Genomic DNA, 26,807 nt, shown 5'->3' with positions numbered 1-26,807 from the left:
TTGAGTGTGAGGACCAGTTCTACCATATGCAAATTAGTGGTAGTGGAGGGGAACTGGTTAGGTCCTTTGCCTCAAAAGAAGCAGAAAGATTTAAGACCTTCTTGATGGAGGATAGAAGTGAATAGGAACCAGTTATCCAATGTGAAAATGAAGCGGACGGGGCCAGGAACTGAAAGTTGTTCAAGAGATTGGGAGCTAGTCAAGTGTCTTCGATGTAGGTGGGAAGGAACAGAACCAAGGGGTATAAACTGTCAAGATATGGGGACAAGGCAGGGACTGGGTATAGATAGTGAATGATCAGCCATGATCTCAGAATGGCGGTGCAGACTCAAGGAGCCGAATGGTCTACTTCTGCACCTATTGTCTATTGTCTATTGTCTATTACAGTTTTGCCAGCTGGTTCAAGAAGTGAATAGATGAATGGAAGTAGCCGAATCTGATGATGTGGGACTTTAGGCTTCTCTACCTCCTGGATGGTAGCTGCAAAGCGATGGCATAGGCCAGATGGTAGAGATCTTCTGATGATGCATGGTGTCTTCTAGTGACAGTCCCTCCTTTAGATACTACCGAATGGTGGGAAAAGGTCAGCCCATTGGACTAGACTCCAGTAATCTCTTCAGCTTCTTAGACTTCTGCATAGCCGACTTGCCCTAACAGACCATGATACAACCAGATAGGTTCTTGATTAGCCAAGGCATCAAAGGGTATGGGGTGAAAGCAGGGGAGTGGGGATGACTGGAAGAATTGGATCAGCACATGACTGAATGGCAGAGCAGACTCGATGGGCCGAATTGCCTACTTCTGCTCCTCTATCTTATCTTATGGTCAGTCAGGATAGTTTTAACAGTATATCTATAAAAGATTGTTAAGAGTTTTCTAACTGTCTAAAATTCCACTGATGGGGAAATTGACCATCCAGTTGCAGAAGGAGGTACAGATGTCCAGACCTTGAAGTTCGGTGATTATTTTGGACACAGTGATTGTGATAAACATTGAGTTGCAGTCAATGGACTGAAGCCTGATGTATGAGTTTCCATTGGCCAGGTGATCTAGAGTAGAGCGTAGAGCCAGAAAAATCATATCTGCTGTTGACCTGATATAGCAATATGCAAATTGGAGCAGATCCAGGTCATCTCTGATGAAGGAGCTGATTTGCAACATAACCAACCTCTCAAAGCACTTCCTTATAGTAGCTGTAAGCGGTATGGGATGGCAGTCATTGAGGCAGGTCATCACGCTCTTCTTGGGCACCAGTACAATTGATGCCTTTTCAGAGCAAACTGGAATGTCAGACCATAGGAGGGAGAGTTTGAATTTGTCTGTAGATACTCCAGGCAGTCGGTCTGCACAGATGTTCAGTACCTGGCCATGTACACTGTCTGGTTGAGTTACCTATCAGGAATTCACCTTCTTGAAAGATGCCCGGACATCAGCATCAGAAACTGACATTATAAGATCAACTGGAGATGACCCTGTAAAGCAAGTGGAATATGACTTTTTCTTAAATGAGTCCAGTGAAGTGGGATAGTTTTGCGATACTGAAATAGGAAGTAAGTGTCATCCTGATTCAACCAATAGAAGTCTTCTTTATTATTTAATGGAGTCCTCACTGCCATACTGAAATTATGTTATCAGAAGTATTATCTTCTCCCACCTTCTGGTTATTCTCATCGGGAAGAAGGTGCAGGAGCTTGAATACCTACATTCAACCACTCAGAAGTAGCTTCTACCCTTCCATCAGACATCTGAACAGTTCATGAACCAATGAACACTACCTTACTACTATCATTTTTTGATTATGGTTTTATTTTGCAATTTATAGTAAATTTTTGTCTTTGCATTGTACTGCTCTAGGAAACAAAGAATTTCACATCATATAAATCAATGGTATTAATCCTGATCCTGAGTCCGAAATATCTCACACAACCTCCACTAAACACAAACAAGAATATAAGATGTTAGCAACCCACACACACACACACACACAAAGTGCTGGAGGAACTCAGCAGACTAGGCAGCATCTATGGAAAAAAGTACAGCTGACGTTTCCTTTCACCTGATGTTTCTCTCACCCCTCCCCCCATTTTAAAATCCACTCCTCAGCCTTTTTTTCCTCCAGTCTGCCGAAACGCCTTGGCCCAAAATGTTGACTCGAATTTCCAGCATCTGCAGATTTTCTCTCGTTTGTGATATAAGATGACAGTTTTACTCACCTCTGTACCTCAGTTCCACAAAAGAAAATGAACCCAAAAAGCAACAACTGACAGCCGATATTCTTTTATATATTTTGCAATGGCATCAAAGGGTTGTCCTGAGCAACATTCCTTTCTCAACATTAAAGAGATTAATTTCTTTCATATTGAATTAGATTTCACAGTGCACATAACACATTTAACTACAGTTTCTTCAAATTAATTCATCATAATGGAAGATATTGTGACATCCTTAGAGATATCACACAGTTTAAATACAAATTCTGTCTCATTAAGGAATGTTGAAAAAGTGTCAATTATATAACAGATTTTTATCTCTTTCTTTTAATTAAAATAACTTATTCACTCTCACATTATTAGTCAATCTGCTCTAGTGGAACAAATGTCAGGTTTTGGTCAAATGAAGCACAGGCAAAAGATGGAAAATAATGAATAAAGAGCAAATGAAATCACTTTCTTGCAATTTAATATAGTCATTACATGAAGTTTTGTTGTAAGACTTGCTTGCTATTTGCTGTATGATGATACTTACAGGTACCAGAGCTTGGGGTGCTGTGAGACAGAATGACTCTGTCCACTCACTGGAGTCTCTTTGGCTGACTTGCTCAACAGGAACTCCTGTAGCTTCTGTTTCACCTCCGTACTGGCCGTTGCACCTGAAGAAATACTTCATTTAGTTTTTGTTCCAAACAATGAAGCATACTAAACAAATGTCACCTTGGGAAAAAGTTTACATTTAATTATGGGTGAAAGCACAATATTAAATGTAAGCATATGAAGAAAAAGCACATAACTTTACTAATGGAACTGGTGACTAAAGATGGTTAAAATACTAATATATTACTTCAAATACTATTAACATCAAATGTTAAACTTCTCATGTTCACTCAAGCACAGTGATAAAGAGGCACATTTAAAATCAGGCAATCAGGAAGTTTGTAGGGCTTAGCAGTTATAATATTTGGGCATCTCTTCTGTTGTGCTGGACCATGCCAGTGCTGCAGCTTGACCGCGAATGTAGTCTTCCATTGGGAAAGAAGGTCCCAGCAGAGCATGACATTAGGATTCGCCCCAGCTGTGCTGCACTCATAGATTAGCTGTGGCAGCAGGCAAGGCTCTACTCCAGGCTCAACAGCTGTCAAAGCTGTCCACCTTAGTGCATTTGTTATTCACAAGTACTTAGAAACCTTAAAACAAATTATGAAACAATTTATTTAATATTTATCACAGACTTAAGCACTAAAAATGAATCAAAAATATTAGACCAGATTATATTTGATCTGACCTGCCTCTGATAGTCACTCTGCACGACATCAGTCATCCAGCTGCTGAACATCTCCAGGCCTCATTGCTTAGCCATACTATGAGGCAAAACAAAATGTGATTGGTGGCCAACCAAGAATGAGGAGGTGCATCCTGGGTTCCTGATGCTCTTTGAAGGTTCATGCTAGTAAACCTGATAGCTGTTTTATATGCCTCTTATTATCAAGAACTTATAAAAACAATTGGAGTGGATTTAAAATTAATGTAATCATTTCATTTAAAATTTAATTGAACATCTTTAATTAATTAAAAAGAAAACAGTGAAAATATAGAACATTCTGAGGTATTCTTTTACCTTTAAGGTAGGTTATCAAAACCATTAATAGGAAGAGCCCTGGACTCAATGGTGAGGCAGGTTTCAGATATATCTGATCTCCAGTACATTCCATAATTCAATGCTGTTGCATGCAAGTTTGGATAAGTACGTGAATGGGAGGGTTATGGAGAGCTATTGTCCAGGTGCAAGTCTTTGGGACGAGACAGTATAAGAGTTTAGCACAGAGTAGATGGGCTATCTAGTCTGTGCTGAACTGTTACTCTTACTAGTCCCATTACCTCATGTTTTAGAAACATAGAAACATTAAAAAACCTACAGCACAATACAGGCCCTTCAGCCCACAAAGCTGTGCCGAACATGTCCTTACATTAGAAATTACCTAGGGTTACCCATAGCCCTCTATTTTTCTGAGCTCCATGTACCTATCCAGGAGTCTCTTAAAATATCCTATTGTATCCGCCTCCACCACCATTGCTGGCAGCCCATTCCACGCACTCACCAATCTCTGCATAAAAATCTTCCCTGACATCTCCTCTGTACCTACTTCTAAGCACCTTAAAATTGTGCCCTCTCATGCTAGTCATTTCAGCCCTGGGAAAAAGCCTCTGACTATCCACATGATCAATGCCTCTCATCATCTTATACACCTCTATCAGGTCACCTCTCATCCTCCGTCACTCCAAGGAGAAAAGGACAAGTTCACTCAACCTATTCTCATAAGGCATGCTCCCCAATCCAGGCAACATCCTTGTAAATCTCTGCACCCTTTCTATGGTTTCCACATCCTTCCTGTAGTGAAGTGACCAGAACTGAGCACAGTACTCCAAGTGGGGTCTGACCAGGGTCCTATATAGCTGCAACATTACCTCTCAGCTCCTAAACCCAATCCTACAATTGATGAAGGTCAATGCACTGTATGCTTTCTTAACCACAGAGTCAACCTGTGCAGCTGCTTTGAGCTTCCTATGGACTCGGACCCCAAGATCCCTCAGAACCTCTACACTGCCAAGAGTCTTACCATTAATGCTATATTCGGTCATCATATTTGACCTACCGAAATGAACCACCTCACACTTACCTGGGTTGAACTCCATCTGCCACTTCTCAGCCCAGTTTTGCATCCTATCAATGTCCCGCTGTAACCTCTGACAGCCCGCCACACTATCCACAACACCTCCAATCTTTGTGTCATCAGCAAATTTACAAACCCATCCCTTCACTTCCTCATCCTGGTCACTTACAAAAATCACGAAGAGTAGGGGGTCCCAGAACAGATCCCTGAGGCACACCACTGGTCATTGACCTCCATGCAGAACATGACCTATCTACAACCACTCTTTGCTTTCTGTGGGCCGACCAGTTCTCCATCCACAAAGCAAGGTCCCCTTGGATCCCATGCCTCCTTATTATCTCACTAAGCCTTGCATGGGCTATCTTGTCAAATGCCTTGCTGAAATCCATATACACTACATCTACTGCTCTACCTTCATCAATGTATTTAGTCACAACCTCAAAAAATTCAGTCAGGCTTGTTAGGCACAACCTGCCTTTGAACAAAGCGATGCTGACTATTCCTAATCATATTATGCCTCTCCAAATGTTTATAAATACTGCCTCTCAGGATCTTCTCCATCAATTTACCAACCACTGAGGTAAGGGCTCACTGGTCTATAATTTCATGATCTATCTTTACTCCCTTTCTTGAATAATGGAACAATATCTGCAACCCTCTAATCCTCCGGAACCTCTCCCGTCCCAATTGATGAAGCAAAGATCATCGCCAGAGGCTCAGCAATCTCCTCCCTCACCTCCTACAGTAGTCTGGGGTACATCTTGTCCAGTTCCGATGACTTATCCAACTTGATGCGTTCCAGAAGCTCCAGCACATCCTCTTTCTTAATATCTACATGCTCAAGCTTTTAGTCTGCTGTGAGTCAAATCGACAATCGCAAGATCCTTTTCCGTAGTGAATACTGAAGCAAAGTACTCATTAAGGACCTCTGTTATCTCCTCTGGTTCCATACACACTTTTCCACTGTCACACTTGATTGGTCCTATTCGCTCATATCTTATCCTCTTGCTCTTCACTTACTTGTAGAATGCCTTGGGGTTTTCCTTAATGTTGCCCGCCAAGGCCTTCTTATGGCCCTTTCAGGATCTCATAACTTCTTTCATAAGCTCCTTCCTGCTAGCCTTATAACCTTCTAAATCTCTATCATTACCTAGCTTATTGAACCTTTCTTAAGCGCTTCTTTTCCTCTTGTCTAGATTTACAACAGCTTTTGTGCACCATGGTTCCTGTACCCTAAGTCTTTCCCTGTCTCATTGGAATGTATCTATGCAGAACTCCATGCAAGTATCGCCTGAACATTTTCCTGAGAACATTTGTTCCCAATTTATGCTTCCAAGTTCTTGCCTAATAGCCTCATATTTTCCCTTACTCCAATTAAATGCTTTCCTAACTTGTCTGTTCCTACCCCTCTCCAATACTAAAGAGATAGAATAGTGATCACTATCTCCGAAATACTCTCCCACTGAGAGATCTGACACCTGACCAGGTTCATTTTCCAATACCAGATCAAGTACAGCCTCTCCTCTAGTAGGCTTATCTACATATTGTGTCAAGAAACCTTCTTGAACACACCTAACAAACTCCACCCCATCTAAACCCCTCACTCTAGGGACATGCCAATCAATATCTGGGAAATTAAAATCTCCCACCACATTAATATTACACCTTTCCAGAATCTGTCTTCCTATCTGATCCTCGATGTCCCTGTTACTATTGAGTGGTCTATACAAAACACCCAGTAAAGTTATTAGCCCCTTCCTGTTCCAAACTTTCACCCACAGAGACTCTGTAGACAATCCCTCTATGTCTTCCTCCTTTTCTGCAGCTGTGACACTATCTCTGATCAACAGTGCTCTGCCCCCACCTCTTTTATCTCTCTCCCTGTCCTTTCTGGAACATCTAAAGCCTCAAAGTAACCATTCCTGCCCCTAAGCCATCCAAGTCTCTGTAACGGCACAACATCATAGCTCCAAGTGCTGATCCACACTCTAAGCTCATCTGCTTTGTTCACAATACTCCTTGCATTAAAATTGACCCATCTCAAACTGTTGGTCCGAGCAAGTCCCTTGTCCATCACCTGCCTCCCTCTCGCACTGTTTGCAAGCTTTCTCTATTTGTAAGCTAACTGCCTCTTCCTCCATCTCTTCAGCTCGGTTCCCACACCTCAGCAATTCTAGTTTAAACTCTCACCAATAGCCTTAGCCTCGTCAGAATATTTTTCCCTCTGGTTTCCCTTAAATATTTTACATTTCAGTCTTAACCTCTAGTTCTAGTTTCACCAGCCTCAGTGGGAATATCTGCTGGCATCTGCCCTATCTAGACCCCTCATAATTTTGTATTACACTATCAAATCTCTCCACATTCTCCTACACTCCAGGAAATAAAGTCATAACATATTCAAGCCTGTCCCTATAACTCAGTGAAATATACTTTAAAATATTGAAGTAGATTTAAATAAATAATGTAATGTAACTAGAGCAATTAACTGCACTTATCTTTCTCCAGAGGGATGTCAATATTATTCAAATGAATGGGTTCCTATTTTTATGCCAGTCTTTCCTGGTAAAGTGAATTAGGATTCTCTTCAGGAAACTTCACAGTGGCTGAAATCAATGGCAAGCCCAGCTATGAAACTGAAGTTCTTACAAGATCTGACCTTAGACTTGTCCAGGGATCAGCTATTTCAATAATGACACCAGGTACTATAAGACCTATCGATGTGGTATGTGCTGAGAGCCAGGAGATCACATTGGAAGATCAGCTGCAGAGAAGTAGGATTTTGTTTATCTGGTACAGGGACAAATAAAGGAAAATATGGTATTTTCCTGATATTCTGTTTATCTTTTACAATTACCCCTTTAGTAAACTTTTCTAGTACATCTGCCTGATCATCATTCTATATGGATTATTTAATAATCTCTTATTCCACTTCCTGGGTGTTGGGCATGTTCACCAGCAGCACTTCACTCATTATTTCAATGAAGAAGATTTAACTTTTAAAAAGAAAACAGAATCTTTTGAATTGGCAATCGATGCCCTAAAAGTCAACATAATGTGCTGTCTCTTTAGTTCCGTTGTGGAGAAGTTTTTTGATGCGGGGTCTTAATTGCTTAATAGTCAACTTAAATAGTCAGTCACCAGTGGTGTGCCTCAGGGATCTGTTCTGGGACCCCTGTTCTTCGTGATTTTCATTAATGACCTGGATGAAGAAGTAGAGGGTTGGGTTAGTAAATTTGCTGATGACACAAAAGTTCGGGGTGTTGTGGATAGTGTTGAGGGCTGTCAGAGGTTACAGTGGGACATTGATAGGATGCAAAACTGGGCTGAGAAATGGCGGATGAAGTTCAACCCAGGTAAGTGTGTTCATTTTGGTAGGTCAAATAAGATGACAGAATATAGTATTAATGGTAAGACTCTTGGCAGTTTGGAGGAAGAGAAGGATCTTGAGGTCTGAGTCAATAGGATATTCAAGGCTGCTGCACAGGTTGACTGTGGTTAAGAATTCTGTGGATTGAGTTTAGATGCCAAGAGGTAATGTTGCAGCTATATAGGACCCTGGTGAGACCCCACTTGGAGTACTGTGCTCAGTTCTGGTCACCTCACTACAGGAAGGATGTGGAAACCATAGGAGGGGCGCAGAGGAGATTTACAAAATGTTGCCTGGATTGGGGAGCACGCCTTATGAAAATAGGTTGAGTGAACTCGGCCTTTTCTCCTTGGAGCGACGGAGGATGAGAGGTGACCTGATAGAGGTGTATAAGATGATAAGGGGCATTGACATGTGGATAGTCAGAGGCTTTTCCCCAAGGCTGAAATGGCTAACACGAGAGGGCACAGTTTTAAGGTGCTTGAAGTAGGTACATAGGAAATGTCAGGGGTAAGTTTTTTTACTCAGAGAGTGGTGAGTGCATGGAATGAGCTGCCAGTGACGGTGGTGGAGGCAGATACGATAAGGTCTCTTAAGGGACTCCTGGACAGGTATATGGAGCTCAGAAAAATAGAGGGCTATGGGTAACCCTAGGTAATTTCTCAGGTAAGGATATGTTCAGCACTGCTTTGTGAGCTGAAGGGCCTATATTGGGCTGTAAGTTTTCTATGTTTCTATATTTCTAATTGTCCTGGATCAACCTGCTAAAAGTGTGAGTAATTATATAAGGGTTGTTGGGTTTGGAGCAAGTGTTTTCAGTGAAGCTGTCTGGTGCTAAATGACCTTCCTGATAAATTGAAGAACCGGACAAGTGCGGGTGGGAGAGAAACCTACAGCAGTGATCACAACATTGATTGCTCCCCATTAAAGATATATTTTTTTAATGGATATAATATAATATATAATAGGAACATATGAAACTAATTTGCTGAATAGCTACCAATTTTTACTGCTATCTATATGACAAGACATTGGCATTGATGAAAATGTCATAGTTTTACCCTGGTTCTCCTTGAAACCTTTCTCTTCTCTCCTCTCTTTACTTGGGCAGCACAGTAGCATAGTTTAATGTGCTAGCAACCCAGGATCAATTCTGCTACTGTCTGTAAGGAGTTTGTACATTCTCCCTGTGACTGCCTGGGTTTCCTCTGGGTGCTCCGGTTGATTCCCATATTTCAAAGGTGTACAGTTAATTGGTCACATTGGTGTAAGTGGGCAGCACAGGCTCATTGGGCTAGAAAAGCCTATTACTGTGCAGTATCTCTGAATAAATAGAGTTCCCTAGTGCCAACGACCTTCCTGTGTGTGAGCAAAGTTGTTGCTTTTCAATTATGAACTGGAATGGATGTTGGCACACTACGTGACTGTTCAGAAACATCATAGGCAAGTCTACTCCTGCACTTACCTGACCCACATTCATGTGTAGTATAGACATCATCAATGGAATGAGAACTGATATATTCTTAACAGAAGCCTAGAAAACTTTTGGAACAGAAATATCGTTGTGCCTTTCATAAAGATAGCTGAGCAAATGCCTCAATATTGTCCCAGCTAAAATTAGCAAACATAAGAGTGGAAGTAACTAAAGGCTATCCTCTATATTTATTAGTTGTGATCTTTGAAACAATGAACATCCAGATCATTAGGTAATTAAAGGGCTGTTTACATGAATCAATTTCAAAGTTCAAAGTAAACTTATTATGAAAGCACATACTATATACTTCACCACATACAGCCCTAAGATTTGATTTCTTGCAGGCATTCTTAGTAAATCCAAGAAACATAACAGAATCAATTATAGACAGTGCCCAACAGGACGGACAAGTAGCCTTGGTGCAAAAGGCAAGAAACAGTGCAAATACAAAAGAGAAAAAGGAAATAATAACAATAAATAAATTAGCAATAAATATTGAAAACATGAGATGAAGAGTCCTTGAACGTGAGCTCATAGGTTGTGAACAGTTCAGTGATTGGGTGAGAGAAGTACTCCACATACTCAAGGGCCTGCTGGCTGAGGGGTAATAACTATTCCTGAACTAGGTGGTGTGGGTTCTGAGGCTCCTATACCTTCTTCCTGATGGCAGCAGTGAGAAGAAAACAGGGACTATGTTGTGGGGGTCTTTGATGATGGGCGTAGTTGTCTTTCAACAGCGCCTCATAAGATATAGGAGCAGAATTAGGCCATTTAGCCCATCAAGACAGCTCTGACATTTCATCAGGGCTGATCCAATTTTCCTCTCAGCCCCAGTCTTCTCCCCATATCCCTTCATGCCCTGCTCAATCAAGAATCAACCAACTATTGCCTTAAATATACATGAAGACTTGGCCTCCACAGCTGACCATGGCAAATAATTCAACAGGCTCACCACGCTCTGGTTAAAGATATTCCTTGTCATTTCCATTCTAAAAGGACACCCTTCTGCAGCTTATGTCCTGTGGTCTTAGACTCTCCCATCATAGGATATATCCTCTCCACATCCACTCCATCAAGACTTTATACCATTTGAAAAGTTTCAATGACATTACCCCTCATTCTTCTGAATTCCAGTGAATACAGGCCCAGAGCCATCAAACACTCTTCATGACAAGCCATTCAATCCTGGAGTCATTTCTGTGAACCTCCTTTGAACCCTCTCCAGTTTCAGCACATCCTTTCTAAGATAAATCCAAACCTTCACACAATACACCAAGTGAGAACAGACTAGTGCTTTGTAATGTTTCAACATTACAGTTTCGATTTTATTTTCTAGCCCTCTTGAAATGAATACGAATGTTGAACTTGTCTTCCTCACCAGACTCAGCCTTAATTAACCTTTAGGGAATCCTGCACAAAGACTCCCAAGTCCCTTTGCACCTCAGTTTTTTTTTAATTTTCTCTGCATTTAGAAAATATTTAACCCTTTCATTTCATCTACCAAAGTGCATGACTATACACTTCCCAACACTATATTCCATCTGCCATTTATTTGTCCATTCTCCTTATCTAAGTCCTTCTGTAACCTTTCTGCTTTCTCAAAATTACCTGCCCCTGCACCTATCTTCAAATTGTTTGCAAACTTTGCAACAAAGCCTCTATTATCCAAATCATTGCCATATAATCTAAAAAGAATTGGTCCCAACTTAGATGCCTGTGGAACACCACTAGTCACTGGCAGCCAGTTAGAAAAGGTTCTCTTTATTCCCACTCTTTGCCTCCTGCCAATAAGCCTATTTTATCCATGCTAAAATCTTTCCTGTAATACTATGGGTTCATAGTTTGTTATTCAGACTCATTTGTGGCACCTTATCAAAGACCTTCTGAAAATCCAAGTACACAATATTAATCAAGTGCCCTTTGTCTATCCTAGTTGTCACTTCTTCAAAGAATTTCAACAGATTTGTCAAGGAAGATTTTCCCTTGAGGAAACTATGCTGACTATGGCCTATTTTATCATGTGACACCAAGTACTCTGAGACCTCATTCTTAATAATCAACTCCAATATTTTTCTAACTACGGTCAGACTAGCTAGCCTATAGTTTCCTTTCTACTACATTACTCCCTTCATGAAGAGTGAAGTGGCATTTGCAATTTTGCAGTCTTGCAGAATCATTCCAGAATCTAGTGATTCTTGAAAAATCATTACTAATGCCTCCACAATCTCTTCAGTCTCCTCATTCAGAACTCTGGGGTGTACACTATCTGGTCTAGCTGACTTATCTACATTCAGACCTTTCTAGTTATGGTAACTTCACACATTTCATGCCCTTCCACCATACTGCACCTGTCATCCACAGTAATGACTGAGGCAAAATGTTTATTCAGTTCTTCCGCCATTTCATTGTCCTCTATTACTACTTTCCAGCATCGATTTCCAGTAGTTTAATATCTACTTTCCCCTCTCTTGTTCACTTTATACAGCTGAAGAAACCTTTGGTATCCTCTTTAATATTATTGGCTAGCCTACCTTTGTAACACATCTCTTCCTTCTTTATGACTTTTTTTGGTGCCTTCTGTTGGTTTTTAAATACTTCCCAGTTCTTTAACTCAGCACTAATTTTTGCTCTATTATATGCCCTCTCTTTGGCTTTTATGTTGGCTTTGATTTCTCTTGTTAATTGTGCATGTGTGTCATTTTTCCTTTAGATTACTTCTTCCTCTTTAGGATATATATGTATCCTTTGCCTTCCTAATTGCTTCCAGAAATTACAGCCATTGCTGCTGTGCTTTCATCCGTCAATATTCTTTTCCAAACAATTCTGGCCTAATCTCCTCTCATGCCTCTGTAATTCTGTTTACTCCACTGTAATACTGATACATCTGACTTTAAATTCTTCTTCGCAAATTTTCCTTCTCCTTCTTAAGCTCTCTAATCAATGCTGATTCACTACACAACATCCAATCCAGAATAGCTGATCCTTTAGTGGGCTCAACCACGAGCTTCTTTAAAAAGCCATTTTATAACCACTCTAGAAATCCCCCCTTCTGTAATCCAGCACCATCCTGATTTTCCCAATCTACCTGCATATTTAAGTCTCCTATGACTATTGTAACATTGTCCTTTTGGCGTACATATTCTATCTTCTGTTGTAATTTGTAGCCCACATCATTATTACTGTTTGGGGGTCTGTATACAACTCCCATCAGTAACTTTTTTACCCTTGCAGTTCCTCAGCTCTATTCACAATGACACAACACCTTCCGACCCTATGCCAACTCTTTCTAATGATTTGATTTCATATTTTATCAACAGAGCAATGCCGCCCCCTCTGCCTTCCTGCCTGTCCTTTTGATACAGTGTATATCCTTGGACGTTAAACTCCCAGCCATAGTCTTCTTTTAGCCATGATTTAGTGATGCCCACAACATCATACCTGCCAACCTGCAGCTGTGCTGGATGCTCATCTACCTCATTCTGTATAGTGTGTGCATTCAGGTACAACATCTGTATTCAGTTTTGTTCACACTTACATTGCAACTCATCTGGTTGGCGGCCATTTTGCCCTGTCAACAGCCTCTCCTCACTACACATCGTCTCTGTTTGTAAACCATCTATCTCATCTTCAACACTACTATCCGACTTTCCTACGATACCACTATTCAGGACGTTGACAAAGACAAGTGTGTAAAAAGGGCCCGAGGGATCACTGGGGACCTGATTCACCCCAACCACAAACTGTTCCAGCTGCTACCATCTGGGAAATGGTACCGCTACATAAAAACCAGAAGCCTCTGAAACAGCTTCTTCCACCAGGCCATCAGACTGATTAATTCACACTGATACAATTGTATTTCTCTGTTACATTGACTGTCCTGTTGTACATAATTATAAATTGCACATTGCACATTTAGATGGAGACTAAAGGCAGCTCAGGACACTGGTCACACCATGCTTAACCTTTTGATTCCTAACTTTGTCTGAAGTCTTACCGACATCTGCCTCCACGCCCTCTCCACTAACTGTTCTGGCACTCTGGTTCTCATCCTCCTGCAAACCTAGCTTAAACCCCACCATGCAGATTTAACAAACCTTCCCATTAGGATGTTAGTTCCCCCCCATTTCAGGTGTAAACGTCCCTTCTATACATGTCCCACTTTCCCTAGAAGAGAACCCAATGGTCAAAAAATCTTACGCCCTCCCTCCTACACCAGCTCCACGTATTGAACTGTATAATCTTCCTAGTTCTGGCCTCACTAGCACGTGGTGTGTGTAACAATAGAGATCACAACCCAGGAGGTCCTTCCCTATATCTTAGCACCTAACTCCCTGAACTCACTATGTAGAACCTCATCACTTATCCTACCCATGTCATTGGTACCTAATGGACCACAACTTCTGGCTGCTCACCCTCCCACTTAAGAATGCTCAGGACTCAATCCAAGATATCCTGGATATTGACACCTGGGAGGCAACATACCACCTGGGGAATCTCATTCTTGCCCAAAGAACCTCCTGTCTATTCCACTAACTAACAAATCCCCTATCACCACAATATTCCTCTTCTCCCTCCTTCCCGTCTGAGTCACCGAGGCAGACTCAGTGCCAGAGACCAGACCATTGTGACTTTCATCCATTAGGTCATGACCCCTTCCCCACCCCGACAGTATCCAAAGTGATATACCTGTTGTTGAGGGCAATGGCCACAGGGGTACTCTGCACTGGCTCCTTAACCCTTTTCTCCTTCCTGACTGTCATCCAGTCTCCTGTGTCCTGCACCTTGGGTATAACTATCTCTCTCAATGTCCTCTCTATCATCCCCTCAGCATCCCAAATGATACAGTTGCATTTCTCACAATTGTTGTCATCAGGGACACTGGAGGTCTCCCTGCCTTCCCATGTCCCACAAGAGGAGCTTTTCACTGTCTTGCCTGTCATCCCTACAGTCCCTCGCTGAGCAGATGTAAAGAAGAGAAGGAAGAACTAGAGCTTTTCTTTCCTTTGCTTTCTCTGAGCGAAGCCTTTCTTCGATAAAGCCTCGAAGAGATAAAGCCTTAAGATCACCACTCTGTCTATGGCTGCTGTGCTTGCCTTTGCCTTCCTTTAATTTGCTCTTACCAATCATTCTCAGACGCTGATTGGTTGTTGGTCAAAGCTCTATTACGCTGTTGTGACCCTCTCCCGGCTTTTATCCATAGGCAATGGATCTGATTGAAGTCCCCTCCTCTCCAAACTTCTGATGCATGATTGGCCACTGATCAAAGCTCCACGTCGATGTCCTTAATGGTAGGGTGGGCTTTACCTGTGATGAACTGGACTGTATCCACTACTTTTTCTAGCATTTTACGCTCAACGGCATTGATGTTCCCATATCTAGTTGCGATGTGACCAGTCTACCACACACCTATCGAAGTTTGTCAAAGTTTTAGTTGTCATGCCAAATCTTTGCAAACTTTAAAGGAAGTACAGGTGCTGCTCTGCCTTCTTTATAATTGCAATTACATACTGGGCCTGGGAGGGTCCTCTGAAATGATAACGCCAAAAAGTTCAAAGTTGCTGACCCTCTCCAGCTCTGATCACCTGATGAGGAATGCCCGATGACCTCCAGTTTCATCATCCTGAAGTCAATTATCAGATCCTTGGTTGTGTTGACATTGAGTGAGAGGTTTTTGTTATGGCACCACTTAACCAGACTTTCAGTCTCCCTCCTACATGCTGATTTGCCACCACCTTTGATTCAGCCAAGACAGTGGTGTAGTCAGCAAACTTAAATATGGCATTAGAGCTGTGCTTCGCCTCACGCTAATAATTGTAAAACAAGCAGAGCAGGGAGCTAAACACACAGCATTGTGGTGCACTTGTGCTGATGGCGATCATGGAGGAGTTGTTGTTACCAATCTGACCTGACCGGGGTCTGCAAGTGGGGAAATCGAGGATCCAAATGCACAAGGAGGTATTGAGGCCTAGGTCTTGAAACTTACTGATTCTTTTTGAGGGGATGATGCCATTGAATGCTGAGCTGTAGTTGATAAAGAACATCCTGATGTATGCATCATTACTGTTCAGTAATGATGGGTTGAGTGAAGAGCCAATGAAATGGCATCTGTTGTGGACCTGTTGTGCTGGTAGGCAAATTTGAGCGGATCCAGGTCACTTCTCAGGCAGGTGCTGAAATGTTTCATTAACAACCTTTCAAAACACTTCATCACAATGATTGCAAGTTCTACTGGATGATAATCATTGAGGCAGGTTACCACATCCCTCTAAGGCAGTGGTATAATTGAAGCCTGCATGAAGCAGGTGAGTACTTCAGACTGCTGAAATTTGAAAAGAAAATGCAGCACATGTACTGTCTTGTAGAATAAGTAGAGTACATCCAATTGTTTTTGAGAGCATAACTGAAAGATGGTAGGGTGGCCATTACAAATGGTATTAAACAAATCAGAGGTCACCATGTTGTGTGGAACAACAAAATGGCAAAATACTATTAGGCTTCAGAAAAATATCAAATGTCCTTCCGCTCTATTGCCACCACACTGCTATGAAATTCATTTAATATTTGTGTTTTTCCCACAAACAGGCTTCCTCTTGCACTCTGAAAATGCCAAATCTGTCATTAATTTAACATCAATACCTTTGCCAAACAGAAACATAATTCAAATGAATCAGAAGCCTTTTGGAAAGAGTGAACCATACACCAAATTAACTCATACTAAAGAAGTATGTGGGTCCCTATTGGATCTATGTGTTGACCCCTTTCAACAAGCATAGAAACTTCAAAGAAATGAATTGTCCCCTAAAGACAAGCTTCCCAATGATGCATTTGTTCAATTCCTTCTTTTTTCTTTGTTAAATAGATGAGTACTTTTAAAGTACTAGCAGTGAAGCAACTGCAAAATCTGAAGGCTTTACTGTTGTCACACAGCTATTAACAATTGCGTTTGCTGGCATCAGAAGCTGACCTTTTTCCACTGAGTACTGACTGAAAATATGTACCAGGACAGAGCATTTGGAACCATTTTATACTTAAATTGTTTCCTGGCAGCACTGTTCATATGTCAGACTAATTTTGTGATGTCTACACTCAAATATACTTTGTTGCATATTGTGCAACTATTGATATTTACTGAAAGTTCCCTTCACTATCTTGATGGTTTTCACAATTTTCAGTCAGCAAAGCTCACACCAAACAATCAAGGTATTTTATTAATAAAAATAAAACTGATAATGGTACCATGTGGAATTATCCTCAATATTATTTTTAGCATGTTATTGGGTTTTGAATCTGATATTCCATCACAACTGGCAGGATTCTTGGAATAATAAGAGTGCCAACTGGTGCCTTCTGCATATTTATAAAATAAGCAGAAAATTATAAGGAATTGTTATACAATTAATACATAATTAATAATTCCCCAACATTTGTGAAAGATGGTCCCAATAAGGTGAGACTCGCTGCGTGCAGCTCCCATGGGAATTATCAAATATTCCCATCCCAGATTACTACAGCTGAAATTCACAGACACAGCCATGGTACTTCAGTAAGCAGCACTGTTCTAAGAGATTTAAAAAAATATCTATGAAGACTCAAAATCGATGGATCCTGGACTGCAGATTCAGGTCACGAATGCAGTTTCCTTTTAAAAATAAAGGAAGTGAGGAAAGGATGTTGGGCTACATGTACGATTAAAACACCAAAGCTTTAGACCCCACCTACCTCACTCCCAACTATATTGCTGGCGAATGTACAGTCTCTGGAAAATAAAATTGAAGACCTCAGAGCAAGATTGATGTACCAGAGGAACATCAGGGACTGCTGTGCACCTTGCTTCATGGAAACGTGGCTCAATCCTGCCATTTTGGATGCAGCACTGCAGCCCAAGAGCTTCTCCATTAACTGAACAGATAGGTCACTTTTTGACTCTTCTAAAGATAGAGGAGGCAGAGTATGCTCATGATTAACTCATTGTGGTGCATAGATGTGGCAGTTCTGTCTCAGTCCTGCTCGTCCACCATCATCCTGGTAGTGGAGTACATTCCACTTCTGGCCAACATCAGGCAGACACTGAAGCAGCTAAGCTCCATGATCAGCAGGCATGAAATGGAGCACCCTGATGCTTTCCCGAACATTATGGCGGATTTCAAACAAGCAAGCTTCAAAGCTAACTTAAAAGGTAGAAATGACTGCTGATGATGTGATGAAGGCATTTCCTCTCTCTGTATAATCAATGGCAATGCCATAAGCCAAATAATTATTCAATGATATTATCATACTTCTGTGATTTATCACAGAAGTATTCAGATAGTTATGTTTCTTTCTTGTGAAATGATTTAGCAGTGGAGGAGTATCACAGCCAAGCCTGATCCTGTAACAGTTATTTGTGGACTATCCTTGCAATTTTCCTGCTCAACTACTGTAACATATGGAAGATCACTGAGTAAAGTCTGAGCAAACAGTGAAAATCAATGAAATACCCCCAAAGTTCCACTTATCAAGTTTCTAGAAAATTATATAGAAGTCAAGAGTAGAATATTGATTTCTTTCCCTTCTCCTCAGTCCAAAGCTGCTAAATTAAATTATAAAATTCAGAGATTAAAAAAAGGTTGGGAAATAACAATTAAAATAAAAGCTGTTTCTTATTTACCAGAACTACTTATTTTAATAAAAGCAAAATAGACTATTAGCATTCTGAGTTAATAAACTGGACACAAAAGGCATCAAAGTTTATGGAAAGAAAGCAGTAACATGGTATTGAAATAGAGAATCAGCCATGCTAATGTTGAATCACGGAGAAGGCTCAAAGGGCCAAACCACCTACTTGTGTTTGATTTTTCCTAAGTTTATATTCTTCTGATTGGATCAACCATATTGTACTGCATTGTTACTACTGCAGACTCCACTAACAGCTGCTGTCAATATTCGACTAAAGCATTTTGTGGATTTTCCATACACAGTAATTTAAACAGTAAGTGGAAGAGTGGATTAAATGACTGGAGTACATACTTTCTTTGCTCCTTTCTTTGTTTCGAAGTGACAGAAGATGCTGCTCATGTAGCTGCCTCCCGAGCTCTTGCTGCTGCCGCTGTTTCTCCAGTTTGCGTTCCTGCTCCACAATCTCCTGCTGATGCTGTATGGCTAGCAATTCCTGTTGTTGCTTTCAAATGTAGACAACACAATTTAGGACACAAGCATTACAAAGGAACCTAATCAATTTTACGATTATCTCTTGAGCAGTGGTCAAAGGAATGGCTCAAGCTACTGAGTGTTTGGTCTCAACCACAGCATTGAGTTGCTGGACTGCTAGTTATTTACATTTGCCTGCCATGGTGAGACGAGCTTTACTTTCATCAGCCTTGGTTTTCCCTTGAGCTGATGCAGAACAAGGTGATTCACCTTGTGGTGAAGAAGCTATAGATGGTCTGCACTATCAATGCTTGTTTCATACAGCATATCATATTGTCAGTAGGCATGAAAAAACCATCGGACAAGTTGGTTCAACTAGAGAGATAGCCTGGCTGTAAAGATTCTTGCTTTAAGGAACACAGACAACGTGGATGATAGCCACATTTTCTTAGATGTACCAGGATGCTAAATAGCACATCTTTAATTGAGTCTGATGAGCAAATTTGACTTAAATTATAATTTTCAGTAATTGGGATGAATATTTTACCAGGTGTAAGTTTTAAGTAAGCAGTACGTTTTGTTAAAGTGTCAGAAATCAATTAAATAACAATACAAAATTACCTGTAATTTACCAATTCACCACCAACCCACACTCATAGTTCCTCCTCAATGTTGAAAATAACCCTGCTGGACTACACTGTGAGTCTAACATCAGACAACAATGATGAAAATCAACTGAGTGAAAAGTTGGGATTTCTGTGTTTGTGGACACTCACATAGGAGACTTGAAACTGTACTGCTGATGGCAGTTCCATGCAGTATTGCAGCTTTGGAGTGGAAACTTTGGACCAATTTTAGGAAATTAATCTTAAATAAAATCTGAAAGAGCTTAGTTGTTTTGAAATGCTATAATCTTGCAGTTCTGATAGGGATGCAAATGCAACTGTTTGATCAAGGGAAATGATACCTACTCTAAAATATGTAATTTTGTGCAATGGAATAACAGAGCAATAGGGAAATTTTAAATAAATACTTATTCTATAATAAATTTGCAAGTTAGAGCACAAATTCATTTATTGAACAAATTTTATTCAAGTATGATTTAAGGAAAGTTAAATAAGGCTAATGTTATAGCCATACAGGCATGAATTTTCATTTTCCTGTTGAAGGTCCATTGACATGGACTCAAGCCAAACTCTACCATGATCTGACTTACCTAATCAGGGCTACTCTTTATTGAGAGGATCTGTTTCCTGGCAGAAACCTCAATAATGAAGCAATAACCTGTAATCAACTGGGAAACCATATGCGGATGTTGCCATTTCTCTGTGGCATCCAATGAGGGGATCATAGCTTAAAGCAGTTGCTGAGATCCCAAGAGCTATGTGCTCAATCCTTCCAAACTGGTAGACTGCAGAGGTCCTGAATCTGCCCTAATAGAAGTCTAAGAGGATGATAGGAGTGGAAGCCCCATCAATCCTTCAAAGTCTGTATCTTTCTCTTGCCCAGTGACCTTCCAAGTGGGGTTTGAAACCATTGGGTGGGTTGTGGGATGTAAACAAATAATAAACATTGACTCTTTATTCCTCTCCATAGATGCTGCCTGACCTGCTGAGTTCCTCTAGCAATTTGTGTGTGTAAACAGGTAATTATTTCCACTCGTTTAAATAATTTCCAATTTGCAGACTTCAGAACTTGTGTGTGGGTGTACACCATGTGGGTGAACTGCTTGGTTTAAGTAGTTATGCAGAAGAAGTGCTGGAAATCTACTGCATAAAGCCAGGATGAAATAGCTGACAAAAACAAAACGACAGAGATACTGTTCTCATTTAAAAAAACAGTAATGTCACAACAAAAGGTATTTCACACCCATGGTTATATGGAAAAGCATTTAGTTGTGATCTATTTAACAGTGCCGTTAAACTGTTAATCATATATTTCAAAGTACTTTATTGCTCATCCCTTTTTCCATAAGTAGTGCATTTTGGTTGGGTTTGATGTACCTTGAGGTGCTCTTGAAGCTGGACTTGGTGTTGCCTGGTGAGGGTTTCATGCTGTTTCTGGAACTCAGCAAAGAGAAGCTGTTTCTGAAGTTGGTGTTGATGCTGTAGAAGGAGCAGTTCTTGCTGCAGCTGGGTCTCCCTGGCAGCCGGGTCCACCACAGGCATTGCAATCCGCAGGTCGGTTCTTAAGTCTATTGGGGTTGTTGATTGTAGCGCCAATGGCAGTGGAGAGCTGACTTCAACTATTTAGAGAAAAGGAATACATTGCATTGTTTCTTTTGAAAATGTTTACATTTAAAATAATCATGTACATTTTCCTAATCCATCGACCCTCACACCCAGCTATCAAAATGAAGAAAGCAATTTTAGGTGTTGTAACCTGAATTAATTTCATCGGCAAGAGGTAGCAGGTCATACAAGTTAACAAAGTGACGCACATTCTGAGTTTGGGAGGAAATTTTAAACAATGACAGATAAAAAGCTCAAAAAGAAAAAAAGATCAAATGAAAGGGAAATATTTCTAACATCAAGTGGTTTCAGAATACAGGAAATTCCAAGGCTCAGTGCTGGTGAAACTCAAATGCAGAGAAATGCAGCCAACAAATATGCAGATTTTTCCTACAAAATGCAACATGACCACTGTTTGAATTATATTCCCTTAAGCTAATGGAAGTTCTAAATAGGAGAAATTGCCTCCTGATTTACAACATACAACAAAGTCAAAATCTACCCTTGGGATTATTACCCCGGAGGTCAGGGTGACCCAAGGCAGGACCCCGTCTGCATGATGCTCCACCTGCTGGTTCAACTAAGAACTGCCACCCAGGTATACAACTTCAACTGATTCAAATCAACATGAATTCTCAACATCTGGTAAAATATATAGATATTTAAAGCTGAGGTTGAAATATTGAACAATATAATTTTAAGAGTTAGGTAATATACTTTCTGAATACTGTTCTGCGGTCTAACGGGAGGTGGCTTTCTGGCACTGCATTGTTCACCTGTTATTGAACCTGTTTAATTTTACTCCAAAGTACAATTAATGTATACAAATAAAATTTGAAATGCATTAGAAATTGAGTACAAGATGCTAAACGCTGCTACCTCTGAAATTTTGACCAGTGTTTTATCCTGTTATTTTCTTTAATGTACAACAAAATTTGTGTGAACCTTGATTACAAGATTAATTATTTTCAAGAGAAAGTTTTGGATAAATACTGTGTAGCTTTTGATGGGAGACAATCATTTTTAAATTTGTTCACTCATGTATACATGTGATCCAATAATATATTCAGATTTGCATCTACCAAATGTGACAGGGAAGTAACAAACTTTCACTGAAAATTATTGAGTTTTAGTACAATTTCACGCTGTTTTAAAACAGATTTACATTTAGCCATTGAACATAAGATTTTATTGTTTAGATACCCTACTGATGGCTCCTGGAAAGTCCTCAGCAAGCACATCCTGATTGCTGGCTATCCCTAAAGTACACAGACCACACATAATAGATAAATGAGGGCTGATAGCCAACCCTTTGAGTACTCAGCCTCTTTGGCTGCTTTCAATGTATGCACCTGTTTTCTGCTACGCCACATCTGAAATAATATTTTTTGCTGCAAGTCTGAAATGCTGATTTATGCTTCATTTTGCCCATTTTGTGGCAGTCCCCTTTCTTCTTTTGAGATCACTTTGAGGTCAGTCTGGTAAAACTCCGGCTGTCACAGAGTTCATCTAGACATGGGTTTAATTACTGATATGTCGAGATACAATATCCAACTTGGAAATCTCAGTGATGAAAAAAAGTCTACCAGCCTTGAAGCAAGGGTTTGATGTGTTGCTGCATGACACAGTGAGATCATGACATCTCTGTGGGACAATGCTATTTGTCTTTCTTCAGGTGCTTCAACTTGAACAGGGCCAGCAAAATGCTATCAAGCCAATCACATTACACCCCCACAAGGAACATGTCTAAAATAATGGATGTCTTAAGGGAATTTTGGTCAGCCAAGAGCTTTCAATTGTCTCTCTCTCTCTTAAGCTCATAAAATAATAAAGCATGCTTTTGTTTAAAGCTTACATAAAATGTGGTAATTAGGGTTATTTTCTCACAGCCTCTTGAATAAAAATAATTTTGAATCAACAAGCACGATATATCATATTGTCTTAATTAAATTAATAGAATGCATTCAGTGGAAAGTAAACTATTAGCTTTCTGGGGGGATATTAGCCGCTTTGTCTATATTGCAGATATCAATAGGAAAAACAAATCAAGAGAAAAAGAAAACATGTTTCCAAAAACCAGTAGGCATCTGGCCATAAGTCCAATCTATTGGACTGTGGTCTATATATATATTCCAGCATTTGGGACTAAATATAACTCAGTTTACTGGAAAAGTTTAAATACTGCATGATAAGTGCAGGGAAAGCAAATGAATATTTTATTGCAGCAGGAGATTGCAATCACCAAACTGTGCTGTAAATGGGAAGGCTGTGGCCCGAAGGCTGAGTCACAATACTCACTGCACGATTGCTTGCCCTTTGTACTATCACAAATGCCGTCCATTCAAAGCACATTAAAAGTTGGTTTAAAGCTGAACCACTCAGAGAGGACTGCTAACGGAAGGAACTGGGAATTTGTCATTTTCTCTGACACCAGTTTACATGAATTGGTCGTAATTTTTGTCTATTTGAAAAACTGATAAAATCATGAATATGTAAAGTACATCCAGTGGCCACTTTAATAGATATGCCTGTGCTAATATATGTAAATATCTAATCAACCAATCATGTGGCAGCAACTCAATGTCAAACTCAATAGTCAAAAAGTTCTATTATTTAGACTAAACATAAGAATGGGGAAGGAATATGATCTTATTGACTTTGACCATGGAATCATTGTTGGTGCTAGATGGGGTGGTTTGAATATCTCAGAAACTGCTAATCTCCTGGGATCTTCCTGTACAACAGTCTCAAGAGTTTACAGAAAGTTTACAAAAAAATGTTTACAAAAAAAACATCCAGTGAACAGCAGTTCTGTGGGTGAAAATGCCTTATTAATGAGAGAGGTCAGAGGAGAATGGCCAAACTGGTTCAAGCTGACAGGAAGGCGACAGTAACTCAAGTAGCTATGTGTTACAACAGTGGTGTGCAGAAGAGCATCCCTAAATGCACAACAGGTCATAACTTGAAATGGATGAGCTGAAACGGCAGAAGACTATGAACATACGGTCACTGGTATACACACCGGAGGCACATAATAAAGTGGCCACTCACTGTATCTAACAAATAGAAATAAATAAATTAGCTATTTTAAAATCAAATTACTTTCAATTTACTTTGTGATTCAGTTGTCAATAATCTTCTTTTTCTATTTTATTACCAATCATCTTTTTTTCAATGTTGCTTCTCAGAGAGCACAAGTCTGTTTCCTATTTTGGCATTGGAACAGCAAACTGCTCTACCTCCAATTTTGGTTCACTTTGGAAAGCAAGTGCTTGACTCTTGTTCATTTCTTCCCTACTTCAGGTGCTCTTCTGACTAACAGAAAGAAAGCAGGGAACATCTCCAAGCACCTCATGCTAATGAAATATATTAGAGCCTGATCACATCCATATTTTAAGAAACACAGCAGGAACTCTGCACCAATCTGAAAGACCAGTCCTTCTTCCAATTGTCAACCGTATCACTCTCCCTATTCCCCAATTGTTGGAGCCATTGAAGGATCCACATGCAACCCTCAGCCACTGCTGAGATGTATTATCGGCTGATGTATTATTCCTCTTAAATCAATTCTCCTGCCCTCTTCCTGTAACCTTTGATGACGTTACTAATGATGAACCTATCAACCTCCACTTTAATATGCTCAATGACCAGATCTCCACAGCTGCTTGTGGTAATGAAGCCCACAGATTCCCCTTCATCTCTGTTCTAAAGGGAGGTCTTTCTATTGTGAAGCAGCCCTCTGGTCCTAGATTCCCCCACTGTAGGAAACATCCACTCCACATTCACTCTATCTAGGCTTTTCAACATCTGATAGGTTTCAATGAGCCCTCCTTTATTCCTGTAAACTCCACTGAGCACAGATCCAGAGCCATCAAATGCTCCTCATATGTTAAGCCTTTCATTCCCAGGATCATTCTCATGAACCTCCTCTGAAGCAGGAGGGGAAAAGGCAAGGTGTTAATGTGTCCCTGCCTTGACAATCAACTGTGCCCACTGATGCTCCCTCATTTTTAGGAAAGGTGCATTTATGAATTGAAGATAAATGCCTGATTCTTTTTCTTATCAAAATGGGTTGAGTTTGGAAGGACTACTGGAACAAAGGTGGCTGCGACTTATTTTTAATTCATTGTTCATAGTCTAAATGTTGCTGGCTAGGTGAGCATTTATTGCACATCCCAAACTGCCCTTTAATATGTCAGAAGGTATCTTAGAGCATACAGAACTGCTGTGACTGAAGTCAAGTACAAGTTAGACTGGTAAAGATAATTGATATAGATTCCTGCAGGATATTATTGAATAAGATGAGTTCATTTATGGATCGAACACTATACAGGGTACTGTAACCAATTGGACAGATAGTTTAATTAGTTACTGTAAATTAACCCTAGTATAGGTTAAAGGGAGAAAGATTCAAAGGGTGGACATTCATGAGAGAGAATAAGTTGTAGTGGTACAGGAAAATAAGGACCAAGAGAAATCACATTATTAGGATTGCTTCCCTGGGGCTTGTGTTGAACCTGATGGGTCAAATAGCATCACAGATTAAATTATCTTTAATCACGGTATAGGATGTCATTATTAACTGATAGGACATGATATACAAATCTGTTATATCAGTTTGCATCTCATGTATAGGTCAGATGATAGCTAAAATCTTAGAATACTGTAAATGAGCAATGGATTAGCTCATTTCTGTAGAAGAGTATCTAATAATTGCAAATTATTAATGTAACATTTGAAATTATTATCATTTTGAAGATTCTATAAAATGTCCTTAAAAAGTCATAACTTAACATGTGAGGATTTTTTTTTTTCTCCATTGTGATAAGAGTTGTGGGCAAATAGACAGCATGATACCAGGAAAGGAAATCCAAGAATAGCTTTTGGCAACAACAGGCACTAGTCACTTTTGTTATCATGCTCAAATCAAGAGAGCTCCTAGAATTTGGAAAGCATTTTTGGGAAGATTATTACCTATAACTTCAATTAACAGTGCTGTTATTTTCAGCCATAAACATCTAATTAAAGTTGATTCTTTCCAGAAGTGAAACATAGCAAGAAGAAGGCATCCATCACTGTGGACACCACACTATCTGGGTCATGCCCTCTTCTTGTTACTACTATCAGGCAGGAGGTACAGAAGCCAGCAGACCCACACTGAACTATTTAACAGCAACTTCTTCCCTTCTGACATCAGATTTCTGAAAGGTCCATGATTTTTCATTATTCCCTTCATGCACTGTTTACTTATTTTCAAAATGTATGCATTTTTATGGATTCTCACTGTACTGCCACCACAAAACAGATTTCACATGATAGGTTAGTGATGATAAGTAACAAAATATTACAGTTCATTTGTGTCAGTCCAATATTTGACCAAGCTCTTCTTGTGTAAATCATACTTACAACATTTATCTGCATCAGCCAGGCAAGGAATTATAACATTCCATATAACACTCCAAAGAAATGAGTTTAAGTTATCCATGAAATACTCATCATTAAGCTTTATTGGGCAAAGGAAATGCCAGTGTGGGTTTTGTCCATGATACACTTCCCCAATTTGGAAGAGTCTGTGGATAATATCAGAGTTATCAGGAAAAAAGTTTTGCAGTTCCATCCCACTATAAATAGATTCACATTATGGAACAATTAACCTAGCTTTCAAGCTATTGGAGGAAAGATGAAAGAAGAGCTTTATTTGACACACATGCATCAAAATATACA

General features: G+C 40.0%; 1 protein-coding gene across 1 annotated transcript in view; it reads right to left on the bottom strand.

Annotated features, from left to right (window-relative positions):
- The window catches only part of LOC132395719 (histone deacetylase 9-like), a 470,412-nt gene that overhangs the window by 212,254 nt on the left and 231,351 nt on the right, over positions 1-26,807 (bottom strand). Inside the window, exons 4-6 of the mRNA XM_059972669.1 lie at positions 20,856-21,097; positions 18,733-18,883; positions 2,746-2,869 (exon numbers count right to left, since the gene is read on the bottom strand). Coding sequence (XP_059828652.1) covers positions 2,746-2,869; positions 18,733-18,883; positions 20,856-21,097 — 517 coding nt within the window. The remainder of the gene's footprint in view (positions 1-2,745; positions 2,870-18,732; positions 18,884-20,855; positions 21,098-26,807) is intronic.

The sequence above is a fragment of the Hypanus sabinus genome, chromosome 6 (genome assembly GCF_030144855.1).
Source record: "Hypanus sabinus isolate sHypSab1 chromosome 6, sHypSab1.hap1, whole genome shotgun sequence".
In the NCBI taxonomy this organism is placed as follows: Eukaryota; Metazoa; Chordata; class Chondrichthyes; order Myliobatiformes; family Dasyatidae; genus Hypanus; species Hypanus sabinus.
The sequence above is the reverse complement of the archived record's forward strand: the minus strand, read 5'-3'. Positions and strand labels throughout refer to the sequence as shown.